Source organism: Sciurus vulgaris (genome assembly GCF_902686455.1).
Source record: "Sciurus vulgaris genome assembly, chromosome: 12".
NCBI classification, from domain to species: domain Eukaryota; kingdom Metazoa; phylum Chordata; class Mammalia; order Rodentia; family Sciuridae; genus Sciurus; species Sciurus vulgaris.
In genome coordinates this window covers 48,807,040-48,832,240 of record NC_136473.1, presented here as the reverse complement: position 1 = coordinate 48,832,240, position 25,201 = coordinate 48,807,040, and the positions used below count along the sequence as shown (strand labels likewise).

General features: G+C 38.6%; 1 protein-coding gene across 8 annotated transcripts in view; it reads right to left on the bottom strand.

Moving 5' to 3' along the window:
- Positions 1-1,904: 1,904 nt before the first annotated feature.
- LOC306641182 (uncharacterized protein) overlaps positions 1,905-25,201 on the bottom strand; it is a 41,639-nt gene continuing 18,342 nt past the window's right edge. For 2 of the 8 annotated variants that reach the window (XM_079106109.1, XM_079106107.1), the window contains exons 10-14: positions 9,840-10,118; positions 8,953-9,155; positions 7,450-7,575; positions 5,392-5,465; positions 1,905-2,219 (exon numbers count right to left, since the gene is read on the bottom strand). In XM_079106109.1, the coding sequence (XP_078962235.1) occupies positions 5,417-5,465; positions 7,450-7,575; positions 8,953-9,155; positions 9,840-10,118 (657 nt within the window). In that variant the 3' untranslated portion in view covers positions 1,905-2,219; positions 5,392-5,416. Of the gene's footprint in view, positions 2,220-2,670; positions 2,919-4,298; positions 5,466-7,449; positions 8,259-8,952; positions 9,156-9,839; positions 10,119-25,201 lie in introns of those variants that run through there. The other 6 variants (XM_079106108.1, XR_013758049.1, XM_079106110.1 and 3 more) reach the window with 6 other exon arrangements.

Genomic DNA, 25,201 nt, shown 5'->3' with positions numbered 1-25,201 from the left:
GGTAAACTGAACTTCAGAATACTTGCCCTTATCCTGAGGGTGCAGCTCCACATATGGATTTAGCATGCCAGTTCCTGGGTTCAATCCTCCATTTCCCAAAAAGAAGTCAGAAACACAACGGGCAACTTGCTTCTCAGGTCCTGTTACCAAAGGTTTTGCTAACAAAACTTTTGTGATTGCCTCTGGCACTTTTCTCCTTTCCCTTACTGAAAATTTCAGTCTGTATTTCATCAAGCACTTTGGATTTGTGATATAGAAAGTCAGGTGGCTTGTGGGCATGGTGGCGCAGATCTGTGATCCCAGACACCAGGATGCTGATGCAGGGGGTTGCCAAGTTCCAGGCAGCCTGTCTCAAAAAGGGCTGGGATGTTCTGAAGTGGTAAAGGGCCACATTGGTCAGTCCTGAAAAAAGCATCTGAATATTAAAAGAGAATCAACTGAGGACAGAAAAGGGAGCCCATAATTAAGTAGATGGGAAGCAAATTTACATAAACACAAGCTTCCCAGAGATCTTGTAAATTCCACAGTGAACAACATATATACATGGTGTACTCTAGAGATATTGGTTTTAATCATGGAAATTATAGTCATGAATTTGCTGTATTATGGAAAATATTTTTTTCAGACACTTTTCTGCTATAATAGAGCATGATTTTGTAAATGAGGACATGGAGAGAGGCTGTGTGTGCTTCATTTACTAGGTAGCATACTTTCAAGTATCAATGACGTGCCCTATCAGGTGAATGATCAGTAGGTGGGAACCCCAGTTTTTATTTGGTTCATCAAGATGGCTAGGCACTACCCCTTCCAAGCTTTTATCTCCTACGAATCAGGCTGTTCTAAAACCACTAAAGCAAGTACCCTGGTGAGGGGAGACCCACCCTCTGTGTGTCCTCTGCTGGGCACAGCATGGAAGTTGCTTGCTTCTCCCACATCCCCCCTGCCAGCATCTCAGGCCCCTTGCCTCTAGGTCTAGGCCTGTTGCCTTTCTCCCATCTCTGTTGTTCATGCCACTCCATGTGGCTCCACTGTGTTTACAAACTACCTTGGTTTCAGTTCTCTGACTAGACCTCATTGCAACACCTGTCACAGTGTAAAGAATAAAAATATTATTTGTAATGCTAAATTTAAAAGGGAGTTCTCACTCTGGGAGTATCATTTTAAAATATGTCCTTGAAAGAAGAGTTTCAGAGCCTAGAACTAGTTATATTTAGTAACAGAATAGACATGTAATATGGAAAGCTACTAAGATAATTTTGATTCAGTGGACAACTCTAATTGATCTATTAAATGCTAACATTGAAATCTACACTGAGCTATACACACTATTTAGATAGTAGAACAGACACAGAATATGGAGAGATACTAAGATAATTTTGATTCAATGTGCAATTCTAATTGATCTATTAAGTGCTAACTATGAAATCTACGCTGACCTATAGACACCCTCAACCCTGGAGTAAGCAGGGAGCGGGGACAGGCTAAGGGAGGGACTGCTCTGCCAAGGGACACCCAAGAGCCTATCTGAAGGTCCTGGGCACTGAAGGCTGTAGTTTTCTCCTGCTTGGTGGCAGCGTAGAGTGGTTTGTCTCACCAGGGCAATTTAAAAACATGAAGAGAGTATTTGAAAGTCCCTTTCATCCGATTTTTGCTATCCCATTGAATCAAACTATTTCTTTAACAGAAATTCAGAAGTTTTCCCTCTGGAATGGTTTAATACAGTTCCTAGAACAGATTAGGCAGGAAAAAATGAGAAAAATGTCTCGCAACATTCATCACTGTCCTATTCTGTTACATAAAGATGTCACCAAAGCATGAGTAGTGAAAAACACACAAGCGTAAGGGACACTCAACGTTGTAAAAAGGAATAAACATTTTTAGCAAACTGCTGAACTTCATTCTCATGCTATCAAAACACTGAAAGCACTGTTTTATTTGTTGATTTAGAAAGGTATCAAAGTCATAGTGCCTCTTTTTTTCACATAAGCAAGCACATATTTCAGGTTTAACATGAAATACAAATAAAATTTGTATAAACACAAATCCATATTGAGCTACAACACAGATAACAAAGTAAAAACGAAGAAAACTGGCTACTATACACAGGTGGACACTGCTGTGTCTTATGCACTAGAAAGTCTTTTATAAAATAATCATCTTATATAATCAGAAGACCAATCTTCAATATCATCCTGCAAGATGGGTTTCTTTACTGTCTCCTAAAAGCAAAAACAAAAGGGCAATTAAATTGGTGCCACTGTGACAAGTTTTCAAATGTCCACTTTCATGAATTGTTTCAAGTCCTAACTTTATGCTTTTCTTCAAGTAATTAAGCATCACATGCATAATTATCAGCAAAATGCAGCTTGTGTAATTGATAAACTCACCATGGAGTTCCCAAATGATATTAAATTTATATATACTCAGAATAGAATATGTGAGCACAATCTTCCCATTTTGAAAGGTTGATCTTACTAAGGCCTACGAGAAGTACCTCTAGAGGAAGCCAAATAAAAGGCTACCACAAATGTGAATTTCCAATAGGCTCATTATATAACAAGAAAAGAGATGGTTTTGTGCATATGATCTTAAACTTATATCCCAGATTTAAATGTTCTTGTTTTGGAGATTTCACTATTACCTATCAAAAGAAAAAACAAGCATTAAATCTTAAAGAACACTTAAAATGAGACTCCACAATTGAAATACAGCACTAATCAGAACGCCGGAATGATTAAGCTGTAAAAAAGCATTTTGCTCAGCATCTCTTTTCATACAAGAGCCAATGGAGTTGAATTTTGTGCAGGGTGAGAGATAGGGGTTTAGTTTCATTCTGCTGCATATAGTTTTCCAGTTTTCCCAGCACCATTTGTTGAAGAGGTTATCTTTTCTCCTTTGCATGTTTTCGGCACCTTTGTCTAGTATGAGAAAATTTTACTTATTTGGGTTGTGTCCATGTCCTCTATTCTGTACCATTGATCTATCTGTCTATTTTGGTACCAATACCAGGCTGTTTTTGTTACTATTGCTTTGTAGTATAGGTGAAGTTCTGGTGTTGCGATACCTCCTGCTTCACTCTTCCTGCTAAGAATTGCTTTAGCTGTTCTGGGTTTCTTATGCTTCCAGATGAATTTCATGATTGCTTGCTCTATTTCTGAGACCTTAGAATCTGACAAGAGACCCTGCATCTTATAGAAAAAAAAGTCGGTCCAAATCTTCAACATGTCTGCTGAGGATCAGACGTCTTTAACAGGACTCCAACAGCACAAGAAAAAAAGCAAGAATCAATAACTGGGATAGATTCAAATTAAAAAATTTTCTCTCAGCAAAGGCAACTATCAGCAATGTGAAGAGAGAGCCTACAGAATGGGAGAAAATCTTTGCCACTCATATTTCAGATAGAGCACTAATTTTCAGAATATATAAAGAACTCAAACTTTACACCAAAAATACAAATAACTCAATCAACAAATGGGCTAAGGAAATGAACAGACACTTCACAGAAAAAGATGTAAAAGCAATCAACAGATATATATAAAAAAAGTTCAACATCTCTAGTAATAAGAGAAATGCAAATCAAAACTACCCTAAGATTCCATCTCACCCCAATTAGAATGGCGATTATCAAGAATACAAACAACAGGTGTTGGTGAGGATGTGGGGAGAAAGGTACACTCATACATTGCTGGTGGGGTTGCAAATTAGTGCAGCCACTCTGGAAAGCAGTGTGGAGATTCCTTAGAAAACTTGGAATGGACCCATCATTTGACCCAGCTATCCCACTCCTTGGCCTATACCCAAAGGACATAAAATCAGCATACTACAGAGATGCAGCCACATCAATGTTCATAGCTGCTCAATTCACAATAGCCAGATTGTGGAGCCAACTTAAGATACCCCTCAATTGATGAATAGATAAAGAAACTGTGGTATATTTATACAATGGAATATTACTCAACCATAAATATAATAAAATTATGGAATTTGCAGGCAAATGGATGAAACTGAAGAATATCATGCTAAGTGAGATAAGCCAATCTCAAAAAACCAAAGAATGAATAATCTTGCTGATAAGCGGATGATGACACATAATGGGGGTGCAGGGGGAAGAATGGAGGGAGGAGGAACTGTATAGAGGGAAAAGGGGGTGGGAGGGGATGGAAGTGTGGAGGGGTAGAAAAAATAACAGAATAAATTAAACAGCATTGCCCTATGTATGTAAATGTATGACTACACAAATGGTACACCTCTACTTCAAGTACAACCAGAGAAACAAGTTGTACCCCATTTGTTTACAATAAAAAAAAAAGTGTGGATAAAAAAAATATAAAAGAGCCAATGGATACTCAGGGAGATGACAGCTTGAGAGGTCACAAGGCCAAATGGCTCTAGACTGTTAGTGAGCCTGGAGTCCCAGGGTGTCACTAATATACTCAGTGAACAAAAAGGATTTTTAAACATATTTGCAAGAAAATGTATATGCAAAACTTTGTCTTGAGGATCAGAATGCTCAGTCATGACATATACAAGGGTAACTCTCCAATGTAAGATGCTTTAATATTATGAATAAAATAAAGGAATACAAATAAATACCATGAACTCTAGTAGCAGCAATCATTTATTCCCTATTTATCAAGCACAGATACTTTAAGGTATCTCTTGAAGGATGAACCCCTATTGTTGAACCATACAAGCTTAAGATGAGAAAGCTCTCTTTTTAAACAACTTATTTATTTATTCAAGGTCAGACTTAGTTTCCCAAAAGGAATCCACAAAGGAATTGTCCATGTGGTGAAATCAATGATAGCAAAATTCAAAGCACAAAAGAAATTTCTCCTTACCATCCACCATACTTGCAGTCATGTTTTCAGATACAAACAGACAAGGCCTTCATTTCAAGCATAATTTAAATACAGGCAGAAATGGTAGCAGAAAATTCATTTCCCTGGCCTCAAGCTTCCAGTAAGGACTTGGACTCTCCACCTTCTTCAGGAGAGGAGAGATTTACCTAGTGGCTGGATGGATCACAATGCCCTGGCTTGCCTCTCCATCTCTCTTTGAAAGATATATCTGCCTATGGTAATGTGTGGCTCTGCTCCCATGTCTGCAGCGAGCATCCTGTTTCTGGGACACCAGTCAAGTAGTGGCTTCTTCCACTGGAAATTGAGTAAGAGTCCAATCTGAGATGGAGGATCTGGAAGCCCACTGTGGCTTCATGGCTAAGCCCATCTTCCTCTTAAGTATTAGGTTTGAGCAGTGCAGCTAGGAGGCTGGTCTCTATCCCTCTGCCTTTTGGCTTCTGATGGGGGGTGGGAGGGAATAAAGTGTCCTTTCCTGCCTACCACACCACACCACAACCCAGCAAATGGATGGTTGATGGCAGAGACTTACGGAAAGGTTTTCTTCTCCCTTGACTTTATGATGTTTCTTCTTCAAAATACTGCTCACTTGGAAGAGAGGTAGAGCTGAAAAGGACATGTTAAAAACAGAAATATAGTGAAATCAACAAGAGTAAGACCTAACAAATACAAATATGATCTCACTCACTTCAAGAGGGTACACTGAATGTCCACTGGATCTCACTCTAAATGATGTGTTGGAAAAGCATCAAGAAAATTTAACTAATACATACACACTTTCCATATATTTGGTAACTCTTTATGGTATAAAGAAAAATTTGATATCATTGTCTCTTTTTCTGGAGCACTCAATTGTTATAAGGAAATAAATATACACTCAGATATAATAAAATTAAGGAAGTTTGTCATGTGTGAATTTCAATGTTAAACTGCAAATGGCTTATGCATGAAAGAACTCTACACCAGTTAGCATATAATTATAAAATATATGTATTTTATCCCAAAGGCCCAAGGAACAGTTTGTGGAACAAGAACCCAAAGAATGATGTGTATATTTAAACAACTTGTGACAATACTGAATGAAAATGAAAAGAATTGGAGGAAGTTGAGATTTACCTCCAACTTACAGAAGACAGAAGGAACAACTTGAATATTGAAGAGCATTTCACTTGGAGAATGGAAAGCTTTTCAGATCAATCTTTGATGTCTGAGTCATAAGCATTATGCTAGGATAATGTGGTAAGAATTACAATTCAGATAAGACAGGCACTGCCTTGGAGATGCAAACCAGTCTGCTCAGTTGAGGAAAAGTACCAATCAATAGTGTGTTGTATACAATGTTTCATCATGAAAATTGGTAGAGTTTGTGGCATCTGGCTTTGAGTGTGTTGCACCTACTTTGTCACATTTAGGGTAGAAAATATGAACCAAAAATAATATTTGAGAATAAGGAAAAAATTACTGAAATGAAACACCAAAATTTTTTGAGTGTGTGTAATGCCATTCCAAAAATGACGACTATCAAATGTACTCTTGGGCCTGGGATGTGTCTCAGCACTTGAGAGCTTCGCTACCCAGCTTGAGGACCTGTGCTCTGTCCCCAGCACAAAGAACATGAGTTAAACATTGACTTCATCTGTTCTGCTTTTTTTCTTCTAATCTGTTAGGCACAAAGCACTGGAACATAAAATTAGTTAAACCATGAAATGGTATCTTTCATGAAATTGGAGTACTTTTATAAAGATTTGAGTTATCAGAGTATGGCATGTATATCGGTGTCAGCCTGTGCACACAACACCCCGGGTTCAGTTCTCAACTTTACACAACCATTTTCAAAACAGTGTATTATCAGAAAACAATTCTATGTACAATAAAATTATGGGAGATGTATCTTCCTGCTAATTTTTATTTTTACATATTATCATAAAAATCAACAAGGCACCAAACAAGCTCTAAAATACCTCCCCATCAATAAAACAGAGCATCCCTGAATTATTCAATAATGTACATCCTTATAGTACCAATGAACAAAACCTATATTTGGTAATCTAGTAATACAAAAAAGTTGCTAAATGACAGGAGTAAATTTCAGGTAATGCTAAGAGATGAAATAAATACTTCATGCTATGAACATGGAGAAAAACTGCTTTAAAAAACAGTGGGGTTGAAATCACAGACTAGAACAATAATCATTATACTCATTTTCCTTAATATTACAACAAAATGATTTTAAGATAGCACTTCATAATGGAAGTAGTCCAGAATGATTAACCTTGAAAAAAAAGGAGATGGTAAACAAATTCTCTACTCATATTATTGGGAATATTTGCTTTCTGGAATCATGGCTAAAAATCTTTACAAGTCTCTTGTTTTGTAATATCTCACCCTAAAATCCACCCTTCTCTATCTTTTTACACAGTATATGGGCACACCTGATAAATTTCTGTTTTCTTTCTTTATTCATATGGATTATTGTGACCTTCACTTCACATGCACAAGTCAATGGAATGACTCTGTAATTTACCAAATGAAACAAAAAGAATTCGATCACAAACCTGAGACCCAAAGTAAAATAGAGAATGCCACTCACCTTGCAGCCACAGTTCTGCATGCAGTTATTTCAACACGGGTGGTGTGCAGTAGGATCATTGATGTTTCCTGAACACTACAAAGTCTTGCAAGTTCGTTACTAACTTCCGCTAGCCTTTCCTTCATCCTGCAATGATTGGAAAACAAAATCATTAGTTTCTCATTTTCCTTAAATGAAGTGCATTCTTCAGAAAGTACCATGACAGTAAATGGAGTTTTCCACTCAACAGTGTTTCAATCCTAAACGTGTCAGAGCAGACCTATCGCGTTCAGCTAATTTTAAGTTTCAAATTGCTCGAATGAGCTACATATATTCCTAGGAGGGAAAAACTAATAGTTCAAACTAACTCACAGCTCAAACAGAGGGGGAGGGAGAAATAACTATCAATGAAGTGTGGTCAACAGGTGACACCTCTGCCCTCTGGAAGTTCTCCACTCCTAAGACCCTGCAAGATGCTGTTAGCAGTACACTATTCACAGGGAACTGTGAGATGATGCATATGCTGATTTAAGTGATTCTAATGGCCTATTCTAATACTATGTACATTAAAACACCATGATATGCTGCCTAAAAATATGCATATATAATACTCAAAAAGCCAAGGCAGTAATACTTGTATTTAGTGAAAACAGTTTATGCCTTTGAAGATGTACCCCTCAAAGGCATTGTCAAACACATGCTCTCACGATCTGCAGAGGCCACACATCAGATGGAAGAAAACGAGCACTGCGTCCTCCAGAATGATTCGAGCAGCATCCTCCAGGGGAGAACCAGATAACTCACTTGGTGGTCAGAGGAACTCAAGCAGCCTGGAAGACAGTTAGCTTAAAACATCGTTAGCAAGGCACTGGAGTGGGGACCAACCCTTTGTCTTCCACTCAGACCCTTTCACTGGGCCAAGGAATTTGTTTCAACCACTTTGCGATGTATCCTTTTCTTCATCACGTGCTAACCATTTCCTGTATCACAAGTATGAGTTTATGCAGACTTGAAAAACTCGAAAGGACAGATGGTCTCCAGCGACCCTCTAGGGATAATAGGAAAGATCTCAAACAAGGAAAATTCATTGACCAAGTACCGGAATGCACCCAGAGGAGAAGGATCACAGACAGCAACTTTTTGGGTTTCAGTTATAATCTTTCTCATGCAGTTATTTACTGAGAGATTTCTTGGACGGAATGCTATTAAGAGAATTTGTAACCATGTCACTCGGAAGATGTTAAACATGACATCAGATAAATACTTAAAGATTAAGTGATCACTTTAGCAATAAAACTACATTACTGAGAAAGTTGGAAATGACATAAACACCAAAAGGGGGAGATATAGAAAGTGCCCTGCACTCATGTTCTAAAAGTCAGTTTATTTACCACCAATATGGTTCCAACTTAGGCTGCTGAGTTGCACGTTCTAATCATCTCATGACTGTGACTCATGAAATGTTACTCTTTAGAGACAAATATATAAGCTTAATGTATTTCCTATGATACCAATTTCACTCACATGCTAAGTTCATCAGACAATGACATTCTCCTGTCCATTTCTTCTAAATAGAGCTGCTTATATTGTTCCAGCTCTGTTTTATAAGCGTAAACTTGATTGTTCATGTCAAAAAGTTTGGCCTTCATATCTTGAATGTTCAGTTTCATCTCACTTCTCATGTACACATCGTGATGTTCTCTTAATTGGTGTAAGTAGATCTTTGCCTAAAGCCATTTAAAAGGATATATTTTAGACATAAGTATCATACAAAAATTTATTGTGCATTTTTTCTTTTGGCAGTGAATATTTTTTGGCAGTGAAGTATTTTTTTTTTAATGTGAAAAAAGATTTTTTTAAATAAGCCATTTGTATCAACTGCAGTAAATGTCCAAAATTAAATGATTTAAACTATTCTTCTAGTCTTCCTTTAGTTGTTTCATTTATGTTGTTATATTGCGTGGTGCTTGGGATCAAACACAGGTCCTTCCTTGCTCCTGATAGGCAAGTAAGTACTACCTGAGTTACATCCTCAGCTGTGAACCATTTTGTAATCAGAAGAGTCAGAGAATAACACAATTGGTTCAAAATTTTAACAACATAAGGTTGTCAGCAAATACCTATTCTATATTACTCTCCTTCCTTTTCCTCGTACTATTCTTGCTTTATACCACCAATGATTTTCTTGAAAGAAAATCATTTTTCTGAAGGATCAACTTAGTTCTAGTAATATGAGCTCTGCACTATTTCTATTTCTCTGCACTATTTCTGGGGAAAACCCATGACCTCTTGTTTTCTAGACACCTTGAAAACAAATTTCTGTAAGGGAACAGAGGAACCACATACCACACAGGCATCCAAGATACACACTGTGCAGTGAATGAACTAAAGCACATCACAGAAAAATTCACCTGTAAAGATTGCACCGTTTCCTCCAATGTTTTCTCCCTCCCTGTCTTTTCACTTGCTGCTTCGTACTGTCCTCGTGGATCAATTTCCACTGAATCATTCTCTCTGGATTGAAGGGTTGACACTTTTTCTTCCAACTGGTTTTTCTCTTCCTCCAGTTTTTCAAATGTGCTTTTTAATTCTTCCATAGACAGAACCTCCTGCCTCAGGAATTGATTTTCCACATTTAGATAAGCACACAGGGAAGATGAATGTTCAAGTTGTTCCTTAAGATCATCCAGCTGCATAAATAAATGTGTGAACACAGTAGTCTGAGAACAGTCTCACAAAAATCGAATAACAAAGTTTGACTTGCACTCAGTTGCAATGAAATACAATGTAATCTAGTCTCTGAAAATGTGTTCCAGTCAATCGCTCTGAAAATCAGTAAAGTGAAAACCATACGCAGGCACAGAAACCAGTTCCTAACATGCACCACTTTTTCACAACCCATCACAGTTGACCGTGGACCTTTATTTTTCAAGGACTGGTTTTGATTTTTCTTCATTCAAAACTGAATGTCAGGTAGTTTCAAGATGGCGGCCTAGAGGGTGGCTGCATTTCATGTTGCTCCAGGACTCAGGATTCAAAAGAAGAGAAATTGAGAGACTTGGGAAAAACTCAAAGCAGCCGGGTGAGTCTCTCCCATTGGGAAGGCGTCCCGGATGGGACGGTGGTCCCGGAACGCAGGGAACTTGTGAAGTAGAGCTGCTGGCGAGATGCCCCTCCCCCCGCTGGAGCAGTGAACTCGGACAACTGGGAGAATCGGAGAGGAGGCTGCTCAGCACAGCACTGGGACTCGGAGCAACCACTGGGGCTCCGGCGGCGGCCCAGGGGAGGAGCGGCGAGGAGAGCTGTGTGGACTCAGGACACCGGGGCCTGCCCTGAGGAGGAAGAGAAGGAGGAGTGTGGCCGCTTGGACTTGGAGTGACTGTACCGGAGCTGCAGGCAGTTGCCAGACAAGAAGCCGCGCAGCAAGCTGTTTGGACTTAGAGCAACGCTTCTGAACCCCGGGGCCTGCCCTGAGGACGAAGAGGAGGAGGAGTGCGGCCGCTTGGATTCAGAGTGGCTATACCAGCCAGAGCTACAGGCGGTTGCCAGAGGAGGGGCTGCTTGGCGAGCTGTTTGGACTCAGACCACTTCTGAACACCGGGGCTTGCCCGGAGGAGTAGGAGTAGGAGGAGGAGGAGGAACCCGGAGGGTCGTTTGGACTCGCAGTGACTGCATTAGAGCTCCAGGCGGCTGCTCAGAGGAGAAGGCGAGTGGTGAGTTGCTTGGACTTAAAGCGACCGCACCTGAACACAGGGGGGCTGCCTGGAGGAGGAGCACAGTGGGTCACTTGGTCTCGAGTGGCCGCACCAGAGCTCCGGGCGGTTGCCCAGAGGAGGCGTTCAGCGGGTCACGTGGATTCAGAGCCACTCAGAGTGACCGTTCCTGAACACCCGGGGAGTTATCTGGAGGAGGAGGAGGAACAGGGAGGGTCATTTCGACTCAGAGTGATTGATTGCCCCGGGCTACGGGTGGTTGGTGGGAGGAGGCACGCAGTGAGTTCCTTGGACTCCCAGTGACCGCACCAGAATACTGGGCGGCTGTCTGGAGGAAGAGGCGTGTGGCAGGTCTCTGGGACTCAGAGCGATTGTATGGGGCCCCAGGTGGCTGCTCAGAGGAGGGGCCGCATAGCCAGGCGATTGGGTGCAGAGCAGGGTCCAAGGACCTAGGAGGCTTCGTGGTGGAAGAGCCGCACAGAGACAGGCTTAGGGTGGAGCGAAGGTTCCAGGAATGTGGGAAGATTCTCTGAGGAGGGGCAGCCTAAGGAGATTCATCTGTGAAGGGTGAGGCTCCCAGGCCCAGGAGGTAGGTCCAGGCCCCTGGGAACGTTGCAGAGGAAGGCAGCCCAGCCCAGGTGGTAGCTGTAAATTGAGGGGAACCTCTAGGAGGGAACTGACCAGCGAGACCTCACCACCAGGTGAGTCTTCCCTGCCGGGTGAGGTTTCCCCACAAGGACAGTAAAACCAGAGACTCAGGCCCAAACAGGCCTTGCCTCAGCCCGCAGCCTAGGTCCCCTTTGGATGACCATTGGTCAACAAGTGGAGGCACCTCTGCCCACTAGCAGGGAATATACCCCACCTGAAGGCCACCACTCCTAGAGAGGCAGCTTCCTTGTGGAGCACCGCATTATCAACTTCCTCCAAGACTTCAGCCTACTGAAGGCTAAGGGGGGATATATATAGAAATCTTCAGGGACATTGTAAGTCAATAGAGGAAATCTGCAATATCTCAGCAGTCCATTGATACCTGAACAATATGAGAAAACAAGGAAAGAAAATGCTGCAAACAAATCTAGATGTTACATCAATAAAATCCAATGACAGCATGGCAGAAGAAATGACAGAAAAGGAGTTCAGAATGTACATAATTAAAATGATCAGAGAAGCAAACGATGAGATGAAAGAGCAAATGCATGCACTGAATGATGAGATGAAAGAGCAAATGCAAGCATTGAATGATCGCACCAATCGACAGTTAAAGGAGCAAATACAGGAAGCAAAAGATCATTTCAATAAAGAGTTGGAGATATTGAAAAAAAAACCAAACAGAAATCCTTGACATGAAGGAAACAATAAACCAAATTAAGAACTCCACAGAAAGCATATCCAGTAGCATAGAACACCTGGACGACAGAACCTCAGACATTGAAGACAAAATATTTTAACCTTGAAAATAAAGTTGAACAAACAGAGAAGATGGTAAGAAATCATGAACAGAATCTACAAGAACTATGGGATATCATGAAAAGGCCAAATTTAAGAATTATTGGGATTGAGGAAGGCCTAGAGAAACAAGCCAAAGGAATAAACAATTTATTCAATGAAATAATATCAGAAAATTTCCCAAATCTGCAGAATGAAATGGAAAATCAAGTTCAAGAGGCTTATAGGACTCCAAATACACAAAATTACAACAGACCCACACCAAGGCACATTATAATGAATATACCTAACATACAAAATAAAGACAGAATTTTAAAGGCTGTGAGAGAAAAGAACCAAATTACATTCAGGGGGAAACCAATACGGATATCAGCAGATTTTTCAATCCAGACCCTAAAAGCTAGAAGGGCCTGGAACAACATTTTTCAAGCCCTGAAAGAAAATGGATGCCAACACCAAGAATCTTATACCCAGCAAAACTTACCTTCAAATTTCACGATGAAATAAAATCCTTCCATGATAAACAAAAGCTAAAAGAATTTACAAAAAGAAAGCCAGCATTACAGAACATTCTCAGCAAAATATTCCATGAGGAAGAGATGAAAAACAAAGAAGCAAATCAGCAAAGGGAGGAATTATCCTAAAGGAATTGTCAAATAAAGGAGGAAACAAGTTGTGTCAAACAAATAAATAAATAAAATTTAAAAAATGAACCAAATGACCGGGAAACCAAATCATATCTCTATAATAACCCTGAATGTTAATGGCCTGAATTCATCAATCAAAAGACATAGACTGGCAGATTGGATTAAAAAGAAAGATCCAACAATATGTTGCCTGCAAGAGACTCACCTCATAGAAAAAGATACCCATAGATTAAAGGTGAAAGGATGGGGAAAAACATACCATGCACATGGACTCAGCAAAAAAGCTGCAGTATCCATCCTCATTTCCGATAATGTGGACTTCAAGCCAAAGTTAGTCAGAGGGGATAAAGAAGGTCATTTCATACTGCTTAAGGGAAGCATAAATCAGCAAGATATAACAATCATAAACATCTATGCCCCAAACAGTGGCTCATCCATGTATGTCAAACAAATCCTTCTCAATTTCAGAAACCAAATAGACCATAACACAATAATACTAGGTGATTTTAACACGCCTCTCTCACCACTGGACAGATCTTCCAGACAAAAATTGAACAAAGAAACCATAGATCTCAATAACACAATCAATAATTTAGACTTAACGGACATTTATAGAATATACCATCCAACCAAGAGCGAATACACTTTCTTCTCAGCAGCACATGGATCCTTCTCTAAAGTAGACCATATATTATGCCACAAAGCTAATGTTAGCAAATACAAGATGATAGAGACACTACCATGCATTCTATCAGATCATAATGGATTGAAGTTAGAAATAAATGAAAGAGTAAAAAACAGAAACTATTCCAACATCTGGAGATTAAACAATATGCTATTATATGATGAATGGATAACAGAGGATATTAGGAAGGAAATTAAAAAATTCTTAGAGGTAAATGAGAACAAAGAAACATCATATCAAAATCTCTGGGACACTATGAAAGCAGTACTTAGAGGGAAATTTATTTCATGGAGCGCATTTAATAAAAGAAGTAAAACTCAACAAATAAACGACCTAACACTACAGCTCAAAGCCCTAGAAGAAGAACAACAGACCAGCACCAAAAGTAGTAGAAGACAGGAAATAGTTAAACTCAGAGCTGAAATCAATGAAATTGATACAAAAGAAACAATACAGGGAAGGGAAAAAATAACAGAATGAATCAAACAACATTGCTCTAGGTAAATTTATGATTACACAAATGGTATGCCTTTACGCCATGTACAAACAGAGAAACAACATGTATCCCATTTGTTTACAATAAAAAAAAAAAGAAACAATACAAAAAATTGACAAAATATATAGTTGGTTCTTCGAAAAAATAAACAAAATTGATAAACCTTTAGCCACACCAACAAAGAGAAGATGAGAGAAAACCCAAATCACTAAAATTCGGAATGAACAAGGAAATATCACAACAGACTGGATTGAAATACAAAACATAATTAGAAGCTATTTTGAAAATCTATATTCTAACCAAATAGAAAATTTCAAAGACATCAACAGGTTTCTAGAGACATATGAATTGCCTAAACCGAACGAGGAGGACATACACATTTTAAATAGACCAATTTCAAGTACTGAAATAGAAGGAGTCATCAAAAGCCTACCAACAAAGAAAAGTCCGGGACCAGATGGGTTCTCAGCCGAGTTCTACAAAACCTTTAAAGAAGAGCTCATTCCAATACTTCTCAAAGTATTCCATAAAATAGAAGAGGAGGGAACCCTCCCAAACTCATTCTATGAAGCCAATATCACACTGATACCTAAACCAGACAGAGACTCATCAAGGAAAGAAAATTTCAGACCAATATCCTTAATGAACATCGACGCAAAAATTCTCAACAAAATTTTAGCAAATCGCATACAAAAACATATTAAAAAGATAGTGCACCATGATCAAGTGGGTTTCATCCCAGGGATGCAAGGTTGGTTCAACATCAGGAAATCAATAAATGTCATTCACCATATCAATTGACTTAAAGTCAAGAATCACATGATTATTTCAATAGATGCAGAAAAAGCATTTGATAAAATACAGCACCCCTTCATGCTCAAAACACTAGAAAAAATAGGGATAGTGGGAACATTCCTTAACATTGTAAAGGCCATTTATGCTAAGCCCATGGCTATTATCATTCTAAATGGTGAAAAACTGAAAGCATTCCCCCTAAAAACTGGAACAAGGCAGGGATGCCCTCTTTCACCACTTCTATTCAACATCGTTCTTGAGACTCTAGCCAGAGCTATTAGACAATCCAAAGAAATTAAAGGGATACGAATTGGAAAAGAAGAACTCAAACTATCCCTGTTCGCTGATGACATGATTATATATTTAGAGGAACCTGGAAATTCCACCAGAAAACTCTTAGAACTCATAAGTGAATTCAGTAATGTGGCAGGTTACAAGATCAATGCTCATAAATCCAATGCATTTCTATACATAAGTAATGAATCTTCAGAAAGAGAAATTAGGAAAACTACCCCATTCTCAATAGCCTCGAAAAAAATAAAATACTTGGGAATCAATCTCACAAAAGAGGTGAAAGACCTCTACAATGAGAACTATACAACACTAAAGAAAGAAATTAAAGAACACCTTAGAAGATGGAAAGATCTTCCATGTTCTTGGATAGGAAGAATTAATATTGTCAAAATGGCCATACTACCTAAAGTGCTATACAAATTCAATGCAATTCCAATTAAAATCCCAATGACGTACTGTACAGAATAGAGCAAGCAATTATGAAATTCATCTGGAAGAATAAGAAACCCAGAATAGCTAAAGCAATCCTTAGCAGGCAGAGTGAAACAGGGGGTATTGCAATACCAGATCTTCAACTCTACTACAAAGCAATAGTAACAAAAACGGCATGGTATTGGTTCCAAAATAGACAGGTAGATCAATGGTACAGAATAGAGGACACGGACACAAACCCAAATAAATACAATTTTCTCATACTAGACAAAGGGGCCAAAAATATGCAATGGAGAAAAGATAGCCTCTTCAACAAATGGTGCTGGGAGAATTGGAAATCCATATGCAACAGAATGAAACTAAACCCATATCTCTCACCATGCACGAAACTAAACTCAAAATGGATTAAGGACCTCGGAATCAGACCAGAGACCCTGCAGATTATAGAAGAAAAGTAGGTCCAGATCTTCAACATGTTGGCTTAGGACCAGACTTCCTTAACAGAACTCCCATAGCACAAGAAATAAAAGCAAGAATCAATAGCTGGGATAGATTCAAACTAAAAAGCTTTCTCTCAGCAAAGGAAACTATCAGCAATGCGAAGAAAGAGCCTACAGAGTGGGAGAATATCTTTGCCAATCATACTTCAGATAGAGCACTAATCTCCAGAGTGTATAAAGAACTCAAAAATCTCTACTCCAAGAATTCAAATAATCCAGTTGACAAATGGGTTAAGGAAATGAATAGACACTTCATAGAAGAAGATCTACAAGCAATCAACAAACATATGGAAAAATGTTCAACATCTCTAGTAATAAGAGAAATGCAAATCAAAACCACCCTAAGATTCCATCTCACCTCAATTACAATGGCGATTATCAAGAATACGAGCAACAACAGGTGTTGGCGAGGATGTGGGGAAAATGGTACACTCATACATTGCTGGTGGGACTGCAAATTAGAGCAGCCACTCTGGAAAGCATTGTGGAGATTCCTTAGAAAACTTGGAATGGACCCTCCATTTGACCCAGCTATCCCACTCCTTGGCCTATACCCAAAGGATTTAAAATCAGCATACTACAGAGATACAACCACATCAATGTTCATAGCTGCTCAATTCACAATAGCCAGACTGTGGAACCAACCTAGATGCCCTTCAATTGATGAGTGGATAAAGAAGCTGTGGTATATATATATACAATGGAATATTACTCAGCCATAAAGAATGATAAAATTATGGCATTTGCAGGCAAATGGATGAAATTGGAGAATATCGTGCTAAGTGAGATAAGCCAATCTCAAAAAGCCAAAGATCGAATGATATCGCTAAGAAGTGGATGATGACACATAATGGGGGGAAAGGTTAGTGTTAGGGTTAGAGTTAGGGTTAGGGAGGGAGGCATGTATGGAAGAAGGAAGCACTGTATAGAGATTAAAGAGGGGTGGGAGGGGTGGGGGGAAGGGAAAAAATAACAGAATGAATCAAGCAACATTACTCTATGTAAATTTATGATTACACAAATGGTATGCCTTTACGCCATGTACAGAGAAACAACATGTATCCCATTTGTTTACAATAAAATAAAATTAAAAAAACAAAACAAAACTGAATGTCACCTCTTAGTGGAAGATCTTTGCCTCTTAAGTCCATCTTCACTTCTCTTACTTTCTAAAGTCATTTTATGGACATCCCACTGACTTATTCAGACCTGCACCAATAAATGGTTCCCATGAGTCTGAACAGAACACTCTCATTTTTGTAAATATGGATGCAAACATCATAAGCCATATTCTGAGCTCAGGGAACCTCTTATAACATGTTCTAGGTGACAACCATGCTGAGGGACCAGACCAGAGCCAGCTTCAACAGAGAGACGTGTGGATTTAGGAGACGATAGAATGTTCTGGTCCCCAAAGCCAACTTGCACTCACACAGTTTCTAGAAGAGAAGACTTTGACTGACCTCACTTGTGCATGCCTGAACTGCAGATCATGAGCAAAATAATCACTGCTTTCAAAGAATAGATTTTTCAAGTGGTTCATCATACAGCAACACTATTAGTGGTATTGTTTGAAATACTTATTTGCTGACATTCTATTACAAAATATACAACCATCTTTAGGATACCTTCCGACTAGAGTTAAGAGGAAGCCAAATAATTTTGATGAAATAAAATCAAAAGGCATTCAATGGAACTCAGAGGAATCTGGGTGGTCCTTAACTAGACTGACAGGAAGGGTTTCAAGGTCTGTGATCTAAATGATATCGTAATGTGGAGAAAAGGGGGGCCCTGCTATGGAGCAGCAGGAAGTACCACTGGAGTCAGAGCTAAGGGAAAAAGAGAGTCTAAAATTTAAAGAAACTAGCATTTACGGAATTCAAGGGCCTGTTTCCCACTGGCATCCACTCTACTTCTCAATTTGCCAAATATTGCTGAGGAAAAGCATTCTAGGATAAGATCAAATCCAGGAACTTCTTGGAGCATGGTCTGCAGTTGAAGCTGACATTGTGACTCTAAAACCCCTGGTTAAGCCTTCAGAAAAAATGAAGTGGTGCCTCAAATTCCTTCAAGATCTTCAAGGGTATAAAAACATAAAAAAAAGACCGTCTATAATAATTAGAAACTCACATTCATTTTACAAGTTAATGACTCACTCTTAACATTTCTGTACATGCATATAAACTGTGGTAATCATAACAACCATCCCTTCTACTCTCTCTCTTTTCCGCTTCCCCTAGTCTCATTCCCATTACATAATACTACTTTTACTTTTAGGTCACATTTCTATTTTCTATCATCCTTTAAACTTTCACAGATGAGGATAAACATTCAATCATTTCCTTCCTTTATCTTCCTATTTTTCTTAATCTTGAGTTTAACCACAGGCTTGAAAATGACACAATTTCATCCATTTGTATGGCTGCATAATACTCCATGGGTACATATGTTCCACTCATTCTTATCAATTTCTTTTTTCTGTCTCCTGGTCTCATTTCTTTACTTGGCTAATGTGAACACTGCCACAATAGTGAAAGTATTGAAGGGATCTCTTTGTATGCTGAATTTCTTTCAGGTGTCCACTTGGAAGTGCTACAGCTGAATCACATTCCCATTTTGTTTTTCTCAGGAATCACCTATAATTTTGCACAGTGGTTGTACCACTTGATATTTATACCAACAGTGTCCAAATTCCATTGTCTCCAAAGTTTTTGGCTTTTTCAAAAAGAGCCATTCTGACTGGGGTGAGGGGGAAATCAACCTAATTTTGAGTGACATTTCCCTGAGGGTAAAGATACTGAGCCTTCCTTCCTGAATTTACTATACATTTGTAATTCTTCTTGGGAGAAGTATCTGCTCAGATCATACCCCCAGTTGTTTTATTGGATTACTTGTTCATTTGATTTAAGTTGTTTTCCGTATTTCTTATATTCTGGATAGTAATCATCAGGAGATGATTATCTGGCAAATATTTTCTCCCATTCTGAGTCTTCTCTTCACTCGTGAGATCCAACACAGAGCTTTGTTGTGCAGAAGTTTTCAATTGACATACTCCCACTTTACAAACTCTTCCTGTTATTTCCTGAGCTATTGGAGTACGCCTCAAAAACTGTTGCAACATTTCAAAGTCTTCAGTCTTCCTTTAATATCTCTGATGCCTTTTGTCTTGAGTTTTTTCAAAGTGAGATAAAAGGATAATTGTTCCAGTTATTTCAATTTGCATGTCCAGATTCCCAGCACCATTTGTTCACAAAGCTCTCTTTCAGCCAGCTAATGTTTTCAGCACCTTTATTCAATATCTGTGTATGTAGGAGTCTCTTTCTGGCTCCATTCTTCCATTCCTCTGCCACACGCTTTCTGGTTTTTAGCACATTTGTGTAATATAATGTGCAGTCAGTCAGGTGTTGTGATGCCTCTCTCGTAGTAATTTTGTTCTAGATGGCTTGAACTCTTCAGGGTCCTTTGTGGTCCAAAGTGTTTTTGAGCATTGTTTTCTCCAGGTCAGGGGAACATGACATTGATGCTTTGTGGAGGATTGCACGGAATCTGTAATTGATTTTGACTTTGATACAACTGTCTCTTCTACATTGTTCGCCTCACAATTCATGCACATAGGAGGGAGTTCTGTCCAAGTTCAGTGTCTTCTTTATTTCTCTCCAGTGTTTTCCAATTTTCATCCTAGATATCTTTCACTTCTTAGTTAAGATTATTCCTTGGTAATTCATTTATTTCATTTTTTTGTGATATTAATGTGAATGGGATGGTTTTCCTTATTTATTGCTAAGGGAGTTCATTTTTGGTGTACAGAAAAGCTATTCACTGTGTATCCTGCTGTTTGTTGAATTTGCTTATCAATTCTGAGTATTTTGGTGGCGTCTCTCTGGTTTTCCAAGTATGAAAAATTTAACCTGCAAGTCGGGCACTTGTGACTACTTTCCCAACTGCATTACATTATTTCTCTAAACTCTGGAGCCATAAGTTGAATAGTAGTGTGCAGAGTGGACACCCCATTCTGTTCTCATTGTGGAGGAAATACTCTCAATTTGTGCACCTTCAGTATGATGCTGGCTATAAGTCTGTTGGGTGTAGCGTTTATGATGTTGATGCTCATTCCTCTATGCCTACTTTCTTCAAGATATTCTTTCATGAAGCTCATGTGGATTCTTATCACACACTGCTTCTGTACCTACTGAGATATCATGTGATCTTTTTGTGATTCTTTGCTCTTTATTACCTGTACTGATTTGCCTAGGTTGTAGCAAACAGAAAAAAAAATTCCTCCTACATGACATGTTTGGATTAAGGATACTTCTTTCCATGCACGTGCACACTCAGGCATGTGCAAATACAAGTGCACATCTGTACCACGTTAGAAAGCACTGCTATCAAGTTAAGAGAAGAGGAAAAATGAGAAGCAAAAAATTTATGATGAGAAGCATCACTATGAAATGCTGGAACTATATTTTTTAGTTATCCAAGTCAAATATTTTTATGTGATTTTCTTTGGCTGATTCTAAGGGAGAGGGGCAGCTTTGAATATTCATTCGTCAACCTAGTATTGAATCTTCCTTTTGTTTTCTCAAAGAGGAGAAAATTAGAGAACGAGTTTCAATCATTACAGCCATGAAGCAAATGTAGTGTCTTTGAATGTAAATGAACTGAATGCACAATCTCATAGATCTTACTTTGAACTCCTTTGAATGCAGAAGTCTTCTCAAAATTCTATTATACCACAAAGTCACTGCAGAGCATAGCATGTGTATTCTACACTTTGAAATTCAAATTACTATTTTGATTTTATCTTTCACAGGTGGCCTGAACAATACCTGATTTTTAAGGGCTACACCCTGAAATATTTTTCTCTGTAAGTGATGGCATATTTACCTAATGAATGCTATCTAAAAACAAATGGAAAAAAAATGAAAAAGTTTCTTTGGAATGCAGTGTAATGAAAGAAAAAACAAGCTCAGAGTAAGAGACAATACTTATGTAGCCTATGTCTGACAAAGGAGTCACATCAAGAAAAAATATTTAAACTCAGTAATAAGACAACTCAACAAAGATGGGTAAAGGATTTGGATTGGCAGTCACAGACACATGAATGGCTATTGAAAATATGGTCAGTCTTGTTACGGAAGTCTGGTCCTAAGCCAACATGGACCAAATCTTCATTTGGTCCTACCTTCTCCTTCTATTTGGTGCAGGGTATCTGGTCTAATTCCTAGGTCCTTGATCCATTTTGAGTTGAGTTTTGTACCAGGTGAGAGATAGGGGTTCAATTTCATTTTATTGCATATGAATTTCCAGTTTCACCAGCACAATTTGTTGAAGAGACTATCTTTCTCCACTGTATGCTTTTCGCACCTTTGTCTAGTCTGTGATAACTGTGTGCATGTGGATTTGTCTCTGTGTCCTCTATTCTGTACCACTGCTCCATCTGTCTAGTTTGGTGCCAGTAGCATGCCATTTTTGTTACTATGGCTCTGTAATATTGCTGAAGTTCTGGTATTGTGATACCTCCTGCATCACTCTTCCTGTTAAGGACTGCTTTGTGCGGGGGCACCTGGCTCTCCCTGCAGTGCTTGACAGAGTTCCACTCAGGATGATTGCAGAGACTCATCCTAAAAGGATTGTAGCCAGATGTATGCCTCCCTAGCTTGGATGTTATTCTGTGGAGTTTTCCTAATAATACATTACTCACTTCAGTCTGAGGATCTTGCTAGAGGTGATGGGAATAATTCTACAAATTTCCAGAAAAACATCACAGAGACAAAACACATGTTGAAACCCTGTGACGTTAACCTCACTACAGGAGAATGTTTTTATTATGTTAAAAATCAAACACTGCATTTACTGGCACAGCCAGAACCTGTTGGGGCACAGAAATTTATATATAACAATGTTTCCCCAAGTTCTAAACACAAAGCACCTCCCACAGTAGCTACTAGATATGGACTAGCTTATTTTATCTATGGCAAGCCCTGGTACCCCCCTAAAGGCAAGCCCTTAGAGAAGGTAGATATAGATCTCCCCCTGTCTCCTACAGGGTGGTTTTATCCAGATGATGGTTGTGTACATGTGTGGTGGTAAGGTAAAAAAATAAGGTTTCACAACATTCCTTCCTTCCTACAAAGAATATGTCACCCCTATAATAAACATTGGTACATAATAACCATTGGGACCACTGCCCTCCTGTAACCCTTAACTCAGCAATTTAGATATTAACCAGATGGACCTAGTAGTGATGGTCACATGACATTATTTGTCTATCGCTTTACCACAAAAATAATAAAAATAGTCTTAGGTCATATAGAGTTTAGATATTAAGGAAATAAACATTGTATTAGCTCATTGACGTAGTTAGATATGCTTAAAATAATTGTGATTAAGTAAGGATAATGTGTAAGGTTACTGTTTTCTCATAATCTTTCGGTAAAAACAATTTCTGCCTATGCTTTGGAAACTTCTTTGATTTTATTAGTCACAAGCCTGTTATCATAGCCTGAAGAAAAATGTATATAAACCCAGCCTTCCCCAGAATAAAGTGGGATTGACTGCACCAGAACTAGAGTCTGTGTCTTTCATTCTCCATCCATCGCCGACGCTGTCTCCCGCATCCCGTTTACCAGTGTGGAACCAATGAACTCCTGCTAGGGCAGGACCCCGGCAGCTTTGGCTATTCTGGGTCTCCTATTCTTCCAAATGAATTTCATAAGTACTTTCTCTATTTCTACTAGGTATGTCATTGGGATTTTAATTGGAATTGCACTGAATCTGTACAGCACTTTCAGTAGTATGGCCATTTTGACAATATTAATTTTGCCTATTGAAGGTCAAGGGAGATCATTCTGTCTTCTAAGGTTTTCTTTAATTTCTTTAGTGTTCTGTGGTAAGACATAAGAGCAAGAATCAATAAATGGGATGGGTTCAAACTAAAAAGCTTGATCTCAGCAAAGGGTGCAATCGAAAATGTGAAAAGAGTTACAGAGTGGGAGAAAATCTTTTCCACATGCACTTCAGATATAGCACTAATCTCCATAATTTATAAAGAACTTGCTGGTGGAACTGCAAATTGGTGCAGCCACTCTGGAAAGCAGCATGGAGATTCCTTAGAAAACTTGGAATGGAACACCATTAGACCCACCTACCCCACTCCTTGGGCTTATACCCAAAGGACTTGAAATCAGCATAATACAGTGACACAGCTACATCAATGTTTATAGCAGCTTAATTCACAATAGGTAGATTGTGGAATCAACCTAGATTCCCTTCAGTAGATGAATGGATAAAGAAACTGTGGTGTACATACAAAATGGAATATTATTCAGCCATAAAGAATAAGATGACAGTATTTGCAGGTAAATGGATGGAGTTGGAGAACATCATGCTGAGGAGATAAGCTAATCCTCAAAAGACAAATGCCAAATGTTTTCTCTGATAAGTGGATGATGATACATAATGGGGCAGAGGGAGTAAGGGAAGAATGGATTGTGTAGAGGGAAATGAGGGGTGAGGAGGGGTGGGGGAAGGAAAGATGGTGAAATGAGACAAACATCATTACCGTACATGCATGTATGATTACACAAACCATGTGACTACTTTGTTTACCACCAGAGAAATGAAAAGTTGGACCTCATTTCCATAGAATGGATAAAAAAAATTTAAAAAAAAATTTTGAAAAAAAATACGGTCAGCATTACTAATCACCAGGGAAATGCAAATTAAAGCGACAAAGAGACTAGGAAAAGGTGTAGAGAGCAGACAGAATTCTCTGCTATTGCTAATGAGAATGTAAACTAGCACAACAATTTTAGAACACAGGCATGAACATAAATATTGAGCTACCCAAGATATTTTCCCCAGGGATTTGAAAACACTGATGGACACAGAAACTTGTACACAAATGTTTATGGCTTTCTACATATGAGCTTGAACTGGAAAGATCTCAAATGTCCACAAACAGGACAATAACCAAATTTTGGTATATCTGAATAAGCAATTTATGAACAATAATGAAAAGAAATTAACCACTGATAAATGCAACAGCATGAATGGATCTTAAAAATGTTCCAAGGGAAAGAAATCAGACATGGAGCATACGTACTTTATGATTTGTTGATACATTCTTGAACAAGAAAAACTATTTATAAAAAGAAAACCAATGCTTGCCTGGGCCTAGAAGGAAATGTGGGAATTGATGGCAAATGACCAGGTTGAAATCTTTGAAGAGTAAGGAAAATGTATGTTTTGTGGTGACAGTTATATGACATAATATTTTGTGACATTCTGAATTGTACTGTGAATATCAAAGACATTATGTGTAAATCAATAAAAGGCATCTCATAAAAGGTTATATTTCTTTAAAAACAATAAAGTACCATGACAATAATCTTTTGTGAGAAATATAGCTCTCAAAGAGATGGACATTTGAGTTGATGGGTTCTCTTAATTAACATCTCAATTTATTCAGTTAATGCCATCCATTAGGATACAACAGAAGACAGTTTGGGTGGGGGACTCTTTCTCTTAGAATATTGCTGTATATCACATTTCAAACATTAATTACTCATGTCATTGTTAGAAATTTTGAGTATAAGTGTATTTATCCTATTCTGCCTTTGGGGAATCATGAGTTGTTCTACTGCCCATTTGTGTACCTTTATCTGGGTGAAAAGCAATTTGATGTCTTCCCTTTAGAGTGAGACCCATTTTTCTTTGATTTTACATTTCTAATTAGCATAAACAGAAGTGAATCTATCTCATAT